The sequence below is a fragment of the Excalfactoria chinensis genome, chromosome 11 (genome assembly GCF_039878825.1).
Source record: "Excalfactoria chinensis isolate bCotChi1 chromosome 11, bCotChi1.hap2, whole genome shotgun sequence".
Lineage (NCBI taxonomy): Eukaryota > Metazoa > Chordata > Aves > Galliformes > Phasianidae > Excalfactoria > Excalfactoria chinensis.
The window spans coordinates 13,252,641-13,267,500 of NC_092835.1; the positions used below are offsets into that span (position 1 = coordinate 13,252,641).

A 14,860-nucleotide genomic window follows, 5' to 3' on the forward strand; every position below is an offset into this window, starting at 1 on the left:
GTTTATTTCAAGCCAGGTTATTGCTCTTCAGGTCATTCTAGAGAGATGGCATTTGAAGAAATGAACACTGCAAGGTGAGCAAACAGACAGCAGGCGCTCACAGAGCAGCCCAAGTGCTGGGCTGTCCCAGGTGAAAGGCAGGTTTCCGCTCAGGACCTGCACTGCAATTTTGTACCAAACAGAACCCAGGAAGAAATGGACACCACTCTGCCTACACTCCCTCCCAGACAAGGATGCTGAAAAATTTCTTTCTCGATGTATTTCCCAAGAAAAATCAACCCTGAGCACTTCAAAATAAAGAACAGAAGCAAGACGACATTGAATAATAACATAATAAGATTCCAGCAAAGGCTCAGCAGCCACTTGCAGCCAACATTCTCTCAGTCTCCCCAGAAATACAAACCTTTATCTGCCAGCATTGCCCATCCCTGCCAATCTTTTGCAGTGTAAACCAAAGATAACAAAAGCTTCCCATACCGAAATCCATCCATTTAGAAGGACAGTGCTGAATCCACACGAGTCTTTAGAGACATAAAGAAGAAAGCCATATATCAAAAGACAACCGATGCAGTAACTTTTAGGACTTGGTCAGAGGTTCCTCAAGAGAGGAACACAGAGTAACCTTACATCCCTAAACCTCTCATTTGCTGAAGAGGATCAAAACGAGACCAAACCCTGACTTACAAGTAAGTCACCAGAGGCAATTCCAGAGCCACCACCACTGTAGTCAAAAACTTCTCTGCACACCCCTTGTTGCTCCACAAACCCTGTGAGCACATTAACCCATTGGCACAAGGCTTCAGCCACTCCAGCACCCTGTAGCAGAGCAAGTCCTCCCAGTCACCTTGGGCTACTTACGGTGACATTGGAGAGAGCCAAAATGGCCAACTGCCACCAAATGCTTCTGTATACATTTCAGTGGGGAAAAACTGACCAACTACAGGACATGAGCTCGTGCTGCAGAAAGTGGGAGATCCCATCCTGTAAGTAAACATCCCAGCTTCCCCTTGGTGTGCAGAACACACTGGTTTCTCAAATCCCAGCTGGGGACCTTTCCAAATTATGCTTTGATTTTACTACTTAACAGGAGAGGGAGAAAGGGTGCTACAGCTGCTAGCTATTGATACTTCATCCTACATTTATTTTTACTTTATTATTTTCTATAAATACGCATGTCTTTCAGCAGCTCTACTGCTGCTGGAGCCTTTTCCAGCAACCATCCACGTTATATGGAAACTTAACCCCTACCAGAGAAAACCAGATCAAGAAAGAAATTAGGAGGCAGTAGAAGAAGAGAAGTTGAAAATTACTCATTCTGAAGAAAGAGAAATACATCACATCACCATCAAAACCTTCTGCAGTCACTATTTGTGTAAGGATTTTATCTGCTTATGGTCATATCCCCCAAAAACCCGATATGGGAATGCAGCAACCTGGCTTGGGCCCCTCTCTGAAGGACAGAGGCTTACTGCAAACAGCTCACCACAGGTGTAGCAATGCCAGCTGTCCTGGTTCTGAGCCCATCAGTGCTGGGCTCCCCACTCACACGTACAGCCTACTCCCATCTCATTGCTTTCCTTTTCCTAGCTGCTTTTTTTTTTTTGGTTGGTTGGTTGGTTGCTTTGCTGGCCAGACACAGGGCTGACAGAGGTATGTTAGTTAACATATCAGCTGGGAACTGCCCACTGTCATTGTGAGGTGGGGAGGAATACTGACCAGCTATTCATTTCTGTTCTTGCTGTTGCTAACGTCTAGTTTTCTTGAAGAAGAAAGCACTTCAAAACTAGCAATATATGAAACCGGGACTTTGGACTCTAGTTGACAGTTACTACAGACCCCTGAAGAAATGAAAATCATTCCTTTCTTCATCAGTCAGTACATGGAAAAGGTCTCAACACAAACACAATGTGATGACTTACAGCACACACGGACAAAGTTTCAAAACGTGGAGTTACACTTTCAAAAGCAAAGATCACCACTGCCATGTAGGGTTATAAAAAGCAAACTGACCAAACAGAATGGAGAAAATCTGTCAAATACAAAACCAATGCTTTTCTTTAGCCATTATCCTAATGTTTAACAGTAGACCTGGCAGTAGATATCACTATTAGCTGCATATCGAGAAATAGCTGCACTGCTGTGCTTGCTGCTAGCAGTTTCATACAGCACACACAGATGCACACACTATGGGAGGAAACAGAGACCACCACACAATATTACAGAGACTCACACCAAAACCAACAGCTGCAAAGGAGCCCAGCTGTCTCGCTCCCCATGCCAGCCTCAAACCAACCAGGAGGACACAGAAGCCACGGGCTGAGCCTGAACTGCCATGCTGTATGGCACACAGCATTTTATTTCTGACTAGAGAGGTCATTTCCAATTCCACATACTGAGTTTTACCAGATATTTCATAAGCCTTTCTATTCCGAGAGAAGCCACGTAGCATATTAGTAAAAGACTAATTCAAACAGCTTCCACTCTGCAGATTCAAAACAAATGAAGATGAAAGGTAAGAAATTATTGCTACAACTATTTTACAGAGCATACAAAGGGATTGAAGCGCTTTGACCAAGGCGATGAACACCCAGAAAATGTACTTCTCATTTACTGATTCAGACCCCCTCACTTCAACCACAAGGGAAACTTCACAGAAGGCTTCAAGGCTCCAAACCATGCCATACTGAAGTGTGGTTAAGTTCCACTTGACAGCGTTATTGTTGAATAAGGAACTGCGTGAATTGAGCATCAGTAGATGGAGGGTGGGGGAAGGAGAAATAAGTTACCTGCTCAAATAACACCAATGCATTAAAGTAAATTTCAGTGCTGCAGTCAACTTTTCATTTTCACTAATGGCTTTTAAGAAAGCCAGACATTTTTCCTCAGCTCATTTTAACTTTTCCCTCCATTTGACAAATATTGATTTTCATTTCCTCCAAGTTTAAGTGCATTGAATACTATTGCGACTGTTTTGTTTGAGTTTTTTGTTTGTGCCTCAGCTTTATTGAGGATGCCAGCATGAATGTGTAGAGCTTTGGAAAGAGAGAATTGGTTTAATAACGTCTTCAAATCCAGGAGAGAACACAGAAGCAGACGCTGTTTTGTATAGCTCAAGCAAGAGAAGTGACTGTAAGCAACTACATAACATCAGTAAGGAGATGGCAGAAGTAATAGTCTGGGTGTTTTAAGCTGTTATGCTGTGCTGTGTCACAACAGATGTGTTCTTTCTCTACTACAGTGCAATGTTAGACATACTGTCTTAAATGGCCTTTGGTGGCACTTGAAGCTGAGCCTGTTCTGTACACAGTCAGAATACCTCCTGCAGTTCTGTCTCAAACAAGTCGCAGCATTACGAGTTGCCTTCTCTCAAACTCAGAGGCGTTGGCTCTACCTCAAGTTTCACAAGATCTCTTCAAGCTTTATGAACCTTCCTGGCATGGCAGGGATTCAATTCATTTACATGCACCAGAGGCATAGGCTGACAGCAAGGGATGCCCACAACCAAGCCAACTATCACAGACAGCCTCGTTCCCCTCAGCAGCTCTGACAACTTGCCAAGAGGAGTCAGCATTCACTCCAGGCAACTAAAACATAGAAAACCTTTGCGTTTGTCTCTCTCTGTAATCTGCTATTAGCTCAATACTCTGACCAACAGAAAGACAGGAGCTCGCACGAGCACACATTTAGTATTGAAGATGATTATCCCCTTAAGTGTTGTACACATAAAACAAAAGATTTTAAAATCCCATTGAAAGAAAGGCAATTTAGAATTATTCACAGCTAAAGAAAGCTTGGTATCAGAACAGGTACTGGTTTGATAAGAATCTTAACGTTAGTCATCTGGATAGACTTAGGGGCTCAGCTTACTACTGTACTCTGTATGAAAAGCAAGGGAAATAAAGTGGTGATCAGTGAGGCTACATTTATGACATCGCACCAGACCACTCCACTTTTCTCCTTCCATATTCAGCCCCAAATGCTGCTTGTGTTGCACCACCTGATGCCAGGTGCTGCAGGGCTTCTGCTACACCCATCTGGCATTGTGATGCTGCATTTTTAAGACCTTCAAGTAATAAAAATAGACCTTTGCACTTTAGCATTGCCCTGATCAAAAGAGCTGTCTGTACAGATGATGTGAATGCCTGCTAACACACAGAGAGACTTCTTACTTAGAGGAGGAAATGACACCAGGAGTTTCAGGGCCAAATGCTCCAGTAAGAACGTTCCTTATTTGCACTCACGACCCAGTCTGACACAAGTATGGACATGCCTTTAGTCTCCATCTAACAAAAAACTGCTTTCCAAAACTTACAGTAACTTCTAGAAGTAAGAACAGCCTGCAGCTCAGGTCTGATTGGTCAGCTGCTGCAAAAAGAAAGACCTCATCACTTCGTTACTCCAAAACCCCCCAGCAGGTGGGTGAGCTCACAGGTGTTCTACAACGAGCCAGCTGCCTGCAAGCCTCTTGCCCCATACAACGTGCAGGCTTTGTACAGAATACTTTCTACATCTCAGTTCTCACCAGCTCCTTCAGTGCTAAACAGACTTGATCATCAAAGATTTCCCTCCGGTTTTCTCTCTTTGCGCTGTAGCAATTGGGTAGATCAATACAATGGGAAATGCATCACAACAAAGGCGCAATGACAAAAGGACTGACACAACAGAGAAGTGCTATAAAAAAAGGAACCAAGTTTGCTTACCTGTATCAGAAGATTCCAGGTTCACAGGGGAAAGGTTCACCAAGGAGAGATCTCCAACCAGAGACCCTTCCCCAATGGCAGTCATCTCTTTAATGGGGTCTGAGAGGTGCAGCCAGGCTCCACCCCCTCTAGTCTAACGGCTGAATTGCCTTCACCTGTGCTCCCAGGGTGGAGCAGGCCCTTACCACAGGTGCTCAATCAGTGGCTCGGGCCAACTCAACAGTTCCCATACAAGTGCTTGTCCTTATCCCCATGACACTGTTTGATTTTGCCTCTTAAAGATTTAGACTGCAGATTAAAAAATAAATATCTAAAGAAAAACAGAAGATAAAGAGACTCATAGTAGGACAAAGTTCTAGTATGATTTGAGACTGAAACTTGCTTTTGATCACTGCCACGCGTACACCTCACTTACCTGGGATACACTCGGGTCACTGCATGTTGTTCAGGAACTCATGCCTCTAGAACAAGGAGATGCTCCCAAGCAGCAATCACTGTGTGCTTGCTTGCTATTTTTGAGGCATCTTCTAGGCCATCACCAGTAGTGACTGAAGGACTGGTTCAACTGCTCTTATATTAACTGTAGCCTGGATGTAAAAAACAGAAACACCTAATCAGGAAAGAGAATATAAGCATAGCTCCATGTAACCCCGTGCTCGGGAAAGTCGCACATTCCCCTGTTATTTCTGTTCTTCTCCATAAGTATTTCCAAACTTCTATTCCTTCTTAACATTTTGCCTAGGAAGAAGTATTTATACAAGAGATTGTATTGTATGTGAAATCTTTAAGTCATTATATTTCTGCTCAGCAGCTAAAAGACATATTGCTTCTGGCTTGTGTAAATAACCGTGACCATTTATTTGCAAAACATTATTTTAACTTCTGTCAATTCATATTCATGAGGGAAGGAAGCCAGATAGAAAATGATCCCTTGATTTTAAATAAATAAATGGAGAAGTACTGCAGCCTGGCAGGGAGCAAAAAGGGGGAGGGGAGAAAGGGAACTTCAGTCGCACCTCCACGTGCCAAGTAACAGCGACCTCCTGCAAAGGCGCGACCCGGCTTCAGGGCTCCCAAGAGCACAAACACGCGCTCTCCAACCACAGCCCAGCACGGGAGGCAACGCAAAATCCATCCTCGTTTTCCCCGACAAAAAACCTTTGGCACTTGGCCGTCATCTGCACGTGGGATAAGCCGGGCGGTCCCCCTCGCGCGTCTCTCCTGCCCTCGCGGAGCAGCGCGCCGCATCTTCTCTCCATCCCCCACCGCCTTTCACCCCTCCTGCTCTGCGCTGGCGGGGCTGCGCCATCAGGCACGGCGTGCGGCTGCCGGCCGGCCCTGCGCGGAGCTCGGGGAGCGCCCGGCTCCAGGTGGCCGCTCCGCCGCCCGCCCGTCCCGCACGGGGACGTTCCGCGCTGCCTGCCCGATGTCTGAGTAAATCGCAGCTGAGTGAAGAAAGGGACTCGTTAAGAGAACGCTCTGAGCGACCGCTGGAGCTTGGAAAAAGGGGGGAAAAGGGGGATGTGGGGAGGAGGGGGTAAGAAGGAAAGAGAAACCGCCGCGCTTAATTTTAATGGATCGTAAAATTGCGATGGGAGTGAAGGAGGAGAAGGAAAAAGAGGAAGAAAAGTTTGTTGCTAATGAGAAAAATGCGGCCGCGCAAACAAAACCATTACGAAAGAAGAAACATTTCCTATTCCCGAGTGAGGATTAATGCGGTGTCTGTGAATAGGAAATCCTGCGCCGGCTGAGCGCCGCGGGCAGCGCGGGCACCTCTGTTTGCCTGCCAGCCGCCGCCCCGGGGACGGCCAGCTCCCCACGGCCCGGTGTCAAGTAACGGGACGTGGAACCGCCGTCTTTCCAGGGCGAATTACCCGCCCGGCTCCCCCCACCATCACCCCGCGGCTGGCGGCGGGCGCTCCGCCCGACGGGGCGTGGAGAGGCTCCGCTTCCACGCTGCTCGGCCCCGGCTTCGGGGCGGGGAGTGCGGCGGCTCCGCCTGGGGTTGCGTGGGGGGGAAGAGGGGGGGCCGAAAAGCTCCGCAAGGCCCGGGGATGGATGGCAGCGTCTGCCGGGCACAGCGCGGCGGGGCGGGACGCGTCCCATCTTTTTCTCACCGCCCAGCGCCCATCCCCGCGGCCGGAACGCAGCGGAGCGGCACCGAACGGCGCTCAGCGGCCCCGCCCCGCCGCGTTCCATCGCCGCGATCGATCCACGCGGAGGAAAGGAGCGTCCCGGGGCGCCTCCTCGGGCAAACGCGGGGAGAGAAACCCCCCCTGTCCCCATCCCTGTCCCCATCCCTGTCCCCATCGGATCTCACCTGCGGTGCCCACACGGAGCCCCCGGTCCGGCCGCAGCGCCGCGTTCCCTCCACTCGGGGTTCCCTCAGCAGCCCCCGCCCGGCACGCGCCCAACGGTCGGCCGTCCTCGCGCCGCGCGGCCTCGAGGGGAAAAGCGCTCGTTTGCTTTTGCAAAGCGCTCGTTTGCTTTTGCAAAGCGGCCGCTGCGCGCGGGACGCTCCGCCTCGCAAGGAGCGCACAGCTGCAACGGCGCGCGGCACGCAACCACTGCAGCGCTGCTGCGGCCGCGGAAGCCCGATGGGTTTAACTTCGTGTGAGAGCAAAAGGTGGCTCGAAATTCCCGTTTGCACTGAGAAACCGGCGGGCTCCGGGCACCGCGGCGGTCAAACAGGAGAGAGTTGTAAAGATACCGAGTCCGGGATGCGTTCAGACTACAGCCTTAAACTTTACTGAGCGTTCAGAATCATAGGAACGGCAAAACTCCTCGGGAAGTTCTTTTTCTCCCTCCCCAGCTTTCCAGCCGAGTCCCCCCTGCAGCGCCCGATTCGCCGCCCGGGCAACGGGAAGGGCGAGGAGACCGGCTGTGCGGGAGGGCAGAACGGCCCCCCAGCCCATAGCAAAGAAAGTCCTCTAAAGCAAATACCTGCGTGCTGCAGTTGTGAACAAAATGCACGTGCGTACACAACCGGTCGCTCCTGGTTGGCTGGTTGGTTTGTTTGGACCATCCGTAATTTGAAGGCAGCCAAACTAATTGATTTGCCGTGAGTGATAACGTGAGGGAGATCGCAGCCCTCGGGTCACAGCGCTGGGCTCAGTTCCGTGTCCCCAATCTCCCGCTGAGGTCGGCGGTTACTGCAGGAGAAGGGAAGCCAAATCACGTGCGAGGCCAAAGCAATTCTTTTTGTCTTTACAATCACGTTATAGGCTCCATGTAACATACGGAGGTTTGCAGGTGGACATCTTAACACAGACAGAGCAGCGGAAGTGTGCCACAAACATAGACTCTCGTAGAATAAAATTAATATCAAATATAAAGCATTTGAACCAAATCAAGCCTTAAATGTGATAATTACTTCCTTCAGAGGAAACTTACCCAGGCTCAATGAGGTCTTTGCTAGCAGCATTATGTTATATATTTATATATATATATATATAAAGAAAAACTCCAAAGTATCTACAGTTTGGTGAGAAGGCGTACTTGATTAATTAAGAAGGTCCCCGCTATTAGAATGTACTAAAAATATACCAGCAATGAATTAATATGCAGCACATCTATGTATAACCATACTTACAAATATAAACACACACGTACAACCTGGACAGTTCGCGTTAACCGAGGGAAAGGCTAAATAATACATTCCAAATGATGCCCAAATACAGGTGCACTTGAAGAACACAGAGACAGCCATTTTTATCTGTTGCAAAAATGTATTTGATTACTCGAGTAAAATTACAGTATCTCTGCTGTTAGTAAGTATTAAATGTTAAAGAAACTGGACCTCTTTTTTCCTTTCAACTTTCCGAGAAAGTGCATGTAACAGTCCAAGGTTCCCCTGCCCCCATACCTAATACAAAATAAACAGACACTATGCTTGTTCCCTTAGTCAAGGAGTAGGGCTTGGTCTTGTAAGGAACGTATATACATTTTAATGAAAGTGATGTCTTATTGTATATACAGGAGCATCTACAGTTGTCCACGAGAGTTGTTCAAGATGCTATACTTAGCAGCATTGTGAAAGTCCAGCACATCTTCTATAATGAATATACCTACAAGGCAAAATGTTACGTCTCAGTTTCAACTACCAAAACAACACTTCAGTATCTCCTCTAATAATCTGCGTGCTTATTACTGTACAGAAACGTATTAACATTGAAGACGACTCAAGTAAAAAGCACAATACAAATAACAGTTCCAAACGGAAAATGTTAAACCTACAAAAAATTAAAGCAGTTTTAATTTTATAATAAAAATCAAGAACTGAGCTGTGTCGAGGACCCACACTGTTCAGTCTATATTCTTTCAGTCCTTTTCTTAATTCTGTTTGGAAAAAAAAAAAAACAAACAAAAAAACCAAAAAAACACAAAAATTAAACAAGGTGTTTTGCTGATAAAATTTCCAGCAGGATCAAAGTGTACATTTATATACAGATTTTTATTAGAGATCTAACGCATCACTGAGGCATTGCATCAATACCAGAGTTCGTGTTAAACTGGGGATAGAAAATAAGTTAATGCCAGAATAAGATCACCTAGCAGAACAGACTCGCAACTGCCATAAATGTTACAGCAACTTTACAGCACTCTAGTCGATTAGTATTTAGTTCAAAATACAGGAGACCAAAGTTAATGCTTGCATTTGTTTGCAAAGCAAGGTTATATCACTAATAAATAAGCTCTCTTAGAACTCTAGAAGTAGAACATAGTACAAAACAAAACAAAAAAAAAGAAAGGAAGTCTCTGTGATGTTGTAGCTTGCAGTTTGAAAAAAGCAACCCTAGGTTGCACCGTTTGCAGGAATGTTACGCAGAGTTGGTACTAATTTGTTACAATTTCTTTGTTGTCTTCCACGAAACGCGTGAAGCGAAAGTTTGTCCCGTTCTCATTGCTTGCCATTTTCTCCAGACCAGCTAGAGGTGCGTTGGGTTCCGAACTCGGGAGCTTCTCCAGGCTTCCCGTCAGGCCGCTGATGGGCGAGCTGCCCCCGTTGCCCAGGCCCCCCGGTGGCGGAGGGATGCCGCCATTCTGGATGACGGAGATCTCGTTGGTCTTCATGGCCAAGCCATTGGACAGCGCTGCTGCATACTGGTTCCAGAAGCTGGATGGGTCTCCGTTCCCCGACCGCGCAGCCAAATCCTTCTGGAACATTTCTGGGAACTTGACAGGATTGCCTCCTAGGAACGTCATGGGGCCATCGACGGAAAGTCGTCTGCCTCGCCTGGCGGGAGTGCTGTTCCACATGTGAGTGCCCATGTGTACCTGGACAGAGGGAACGAAAGAAAGAAAAGAAACAAAGAGTAGCAGTTGGCAAACTTATTTTCATCGTGGTGAAGATGGCAGTCCACAAACGTGTCCAGTCTCATTACGTAATAAAGCACTAAAGGCAGGGGATGCAGGGCTCCATTTCCCATCTGGAGTAAGAAACAAGCTTCTTCTGGATCAGCCCAGCACCATCACCCAGCACACCCTGCCTTCCTCCCAAACATTACGTCACTTCTTACTTCTTCTAAATTATTACACGTGTTTAGCTTATAATGACTTTGTGTTACTCCGTCAATTGCAGATAGCTGCTTTTGGGGCTAGAATTGCGATGTCCACTTCCATTGCAGTGGCAAGTATTGTATTTGACACCCTTTTCCCTATAAACATCCTTTTCAGACAGGCAGAAAGTATCCTTTGCTGATTGCTCATCAGAGAGCCTCGTGTATAGACAGAATGGCCTGAAAGTAATTATTCATCTCACATTACTGGCAGCAACCTCTAGAGAAATACTCTGTCAACAGAAAAATGTACACAGTAAAGTGCTCAACTGGTGTTCTAAAACTTAAGTATATTTGCTTTTCCAAACACATATCAGTAGGAAATGTTAGTTATATAATCAATTAAAGTAATGCCCATTAGTTCCAGAATTATGTTGATAGTTTTTTTAAACAATCATCATTTTACATGATAGTTACGAAAAAAACAACACATTCGAGAGCCTTTTGCTTCTTAAAGAGGTGTGCGAGTTACTGAACGCATTCCTCTATTTATTAGTACTGCCTACCAACATATGGCTGTTCTCTCTCACGCTCTACATAGATGGTCTTTGCTAGTAGGTGAATTTTAATTGCACATCAAGAACAGATCACGCTTCAGACCTGCTGCCAATACAAGCACTCAACAAGAGCCCATCTAGTACTATCACTCCGTTTATCATACCACAGATACCCACAGGTGCCGCTGCTTGCAGCATTAATCATCGTGAACACTGGAAAAAAAAACAAAACAAAAAACCCAAACCAACTCAGCGAGTGACAAAATGAAACCTAAGAATAGCAAGAGGAAAAAGTACCTTCAGATTGCCTTTTGTTGTGAATGCTCTTCCACATATAGTGCAGGCAAAAGGTTTCTCACCAGTGTGCGTCCTTTCGTGGATCTGCAGAGCGCTGGAGGAGGAAAAGGTCTTCCCGCACGTGTTGCAGTAGTGCTGTTTGGGGGTTCTTCTGGGGAGAGCAGGCAGCAGGACAGGGGACGTGGCAGAGGACAGTGGCCCTGAAACAGCTAGAGCAGAGGGTGTTTCTTTGCCGTCCTGCGGGGAGCTGTGCACGAAGCCGTTAACCTCCGTCTTTATGAGTGATGACAGTGAATTAGCAGGCATAACCGAAGAGTTCTGATTAGGACCGATACCGGAGTTGGGCTCAAAAAGCTGTGATGGTAGATCTCGCATTTGATGTGTCAACATATGTTGCTTCAAATTACCCTTTGTGGAAAAGCCACGATTGCAAACTGTGCAAATAAATGGTCTCTCTTTGGTATGACTTCTGTAATGAATGTCCAAGGCACTCTGACAAGCAAATGTTTTGCCACAAATGTCACAAGCGGTGTTTTTAAATTTACCTCTATCTCTGAAAGGAAAGAGCATGCTCAGAGACTCTTCTTTAATCATTTTATCAGTGTTACTAGATGTCAAGTCCAAAGCACCACTGTTTGCAGGGGTTGGAGACAAACCATTGGCAAACTCACTTGCTAAAGCTCTTACTGGTTTCTCTTCGATACTTGGTGACTTGTGGTAATCATTAGTGCTGTTGGATGGGGACAAGGCCTGCATGGAAGAGGTAGACTCCGAGACAGCAGGGCTTCCAGCACTCTGGCTTTCCATGTCACCACCGACAGATGACGAATCGTTAGTCAAAACATCCCCTTCCACTGACCCATTTTCTACTGACTTTAAGCTTGCCTGAAGTTGTTCAGCGAGTCCTGCGTTGATCATCTTCATCTGATTCTCCAAAGCAGCGATACTTGACATTTCCACAGGCAGAGGGGAAGAAGACAAGCTGTCTTGCGATGCATCTGCAGATTTTGGAGTATCTGGCACGCTGCTGTCAGGACAGTCTTCCATGTTCTCATCTGAGAAGTTGTCTAAATCATCAAAATTCTTATCATCAAAAGATCCCGTATCAGATTCCATTGACTCGGGATAGTTTTCGGTGACTGGGGTGTTTGGGATCTGCCCTCCCATGTGCATCCGGATGTGCTGCTGAAGCACGACGGCATTGGTGAATTTCTTCTGGCAGATCGGGCATGAATGTTGCACTCTCAGGGGGGGCATGGCACGGTGGACGCTGTAATGAGTCTTTAAGTTGCCTTTAGTAGTGAAAGCGCGCCCACAGATTTTACATTTAAATGGCCGCTCCCCGGTATGAGTGCGATAATGCATTTTCAGTGCGCTCTGGCAACTGAGAACTCGGTGGCAGATGATACACTCATTGGGATCAGTTGCCTTTTTGTCGATGTTTTCTACCAGTTGCTGCAGTTTTGACGTTTCAGACGCTGGCGTCGAATCCAACAGTCCTCCAAATGGAAACTTTGCCTTAAATTGCTCTGACATTAGAGGCATCAGTGGATTTGTAAAAGTAGCGATGCCTCCGGAGCCCGAGTCTGCTGCCGGTGAACTCACAGAGCTGCTCATGTTAGCAACGGAGTTGGAATTTTGAGGGTTTTCTTCCATTTTACCATTTGAGGTAGGCAAAGCACCAGCCTCTACCTCATCAGAAAGTCCATTGGAAATTTTTGATGTGGGGTCAGCGTTTCCCGAGTCGCTCTTGACAGAGCAGGGAGGGCTAGCAGAAGGATGGCTAATGGGAATCGGCTGAGGCTCCTCAGTTTTGATGAAGGGGGTCAAGCTTGGTATCGTCGGTGGGAGTGGCAGCCCCACAGAAGTGGTGAGCGTGGAGAGGACTGGCTTGCTGTCCAGCCAGCTCGTGACAGGCTTCTCTGGCGGTATAGACATCCCATAGGGAATACCCGTGCTTGTAGGAATATTGTCCAAATGCTCGGGCACTGGGTACGGATTCATCTGAATATGAGGGTACTTTTCTTTATGCCGCTGAAAATGGACTTTTAAGTTTCCCTTCGTGGAGAACCTGTTTCCACATATGTTGCATTTAAATGGCCTCTCGCCAGTGTGAGAACGCAAATGAATCTGCAAGGCACTGTCACTCCCAAACACTTTAGCACAGAACCTGCATTTATGCTTAAAGAACGCCTCGTCTGAATTACTTTTTGCTTCAAAAGCAGTTACATTTGGTGGCTTGCTTTTTCTTTGCTGTGCCAAGGCAGTCAAGGAGTTTAAATCCTCTGCAGGTGTTCCGATATTGGACAAGGGGCTGGAGAAAATAGAGTTACTAGGGGTGGGCTGAGGTAGAAGTGGATTAGATGCAGGACTTAATAAACTGCTTATTGCAAAAGCTGGTGAAGATGATGCTGATACTGGTGGGTTGCTGAGCTGTGAGCCACCAATACTCGAAGCCACTTTTTCTGAGGACGGTGTTGTAACTGCTGCTGCCAGTATGTTAATATTTGGAGAAGAGCCACTGCTGGATGGAATTAGAGTGCTGCCAGGGTTGCTCTGAGGTAGCTGTATAGGGGGTAGCTGTTTCACACCACTGATGCTGGCAGATTGACTAGCAAGGCTTTGTGCTAATCCAGCTGCTGCAGCCAGCTGCTGGGATAAATGGGAACTTAATGTGGACAAGGGGTTGGCAGATGCTCGTAAAGTACCTTGAGACGGGCTTGAAGACGTTGGCATGTCCGTATTTTGGGAAGCCAACAACAATATTTGGTGACGAATTTGTTCAATCAGTTGCAACTGGTGGATCTGCTGCTGCTGTAACGCCAACAGTTGCTCCATCAGGGCAGGTACAGCAAGCTTGTTGTTCGACGCACCGTTACACCTTGCTTCCTGCGAGAACTGCGCTACTGCCACTTTAGTACTCTGAAGATTTTCAATTATTACGTTGCTGTTTATTACTGAAAAGTTGCCTAACGTTGTCAGATCCCCTATGTGAGGTAGAGAGGTTGTTACAGCTGAGGTACCCATTGTGGAGCTGTTACTGCTTGTAATACTATTGTTGACACTCTTGGAACTGCTACTGCTATTGTTAATGCTGGAAGCCTCCACATCCATGGATTCTTCCTTGTCAAGTTTGTTACGCTCTGAAAGGTCACTGCAGTCTACTTGATCTGTGTTATTAACTGTGTCATTCATCTGTTCATCAGGATTATCAGACGGGGAACTAGGAGGGAAGGTTTCAGGAGGAGAAGCTGGATTTTCATTCACAATTAAAACTAATTGATTTTTAGTACAGTTCTTCTTGTGTTGCAGGAGATCTGATAATTCAAAGAACTCAGCACAGCACCTGCCACAGACATGGGCGTCCTTATTCTTAGTGGTTCGATTTCCTTGACCCTTTTCTGTGTCTCCTAAAACATCAAAAGATGACGGATTAGAAACTGAACAGTAATACAAACAACAAAAAAAAGTCTGTTGGACATTTTATTTAAAAGCACCGTTTTAATCTACCACTCTAAAAACAGACTAAGATGGTACATGGAAATAGATCGATATTTCTACTTGACAAAAATCAGTCACAAGCAAGATTTGAAACCGTGCAAGGGAGCTCTATCAATCCCTATGACTCAGATGATCGTTCGGCTCAGATAATCCATCAAAATATAAAATACTACGAACTGAAGACATTGGAGCATAATGAAATTCCATAGCAAAGTATTGATTTCCAATAATTCATACCGCTTATTGTCTAGTTGTCCACTGAGTGCAAATCAACCATTTGAAGGACTCATTAGACTCTCACGTTCCT

At 46.4% G+C, this 14,860-nt stretch overlaps 1 protein-coding gene and 1 long non-coding RNA gene across 3 annotated transcripts in view; both read right to left on the minus strand.

Moving 5' to 3' along the window:
• Positions 1-7,140, minus strand: part of LOC140257097 (uncharacterized) — a 96,958-nt gene extending 89,818 nt beyond the window's left edge. Inside the window, exons 1-2 of the long non-coding RNA XR_011904955.1 lie at positions 7,021-7,140; positions 5,116-5,287 (exon numbers count right to left, since the gene is read on the minus strand). This is a non-coding gene — a long non-coding RNA (uncharacterized lncRNA). The remainder of the gene's footprint in view (positions 1-5,115; positions 5,288-7,020) is intronic.
• Positions 7,141-8,414: 1,274 nt separating this feature from the next.
• Positions 8,415-14,860, minus strand: part of SALL1 (spalt like transcription factor 1) — a 15,200-nt gene continuing 8,754 nt past the window's right edge. For both annotated transcript variants that reach the window (XM_072346574.1, XM_072346575.1), the window contains exons 3-4: positions 11,053-14,462; positions 8,415-9,977 (exon numbers count right to left, since the gene is read on the minus strand). In XM_072346574.1, coding sequence (XP_072202675.1) covers positions 9,537-9,977; positions 11,053-14,462 — 3,851 coding nt within the window. In that variant the 3' untranslated portion in view covers positions 8,415-9,536. The remainder of the gene's footprint in view (positions 9,978-11,052; positions 14,463-14,860) is intronic.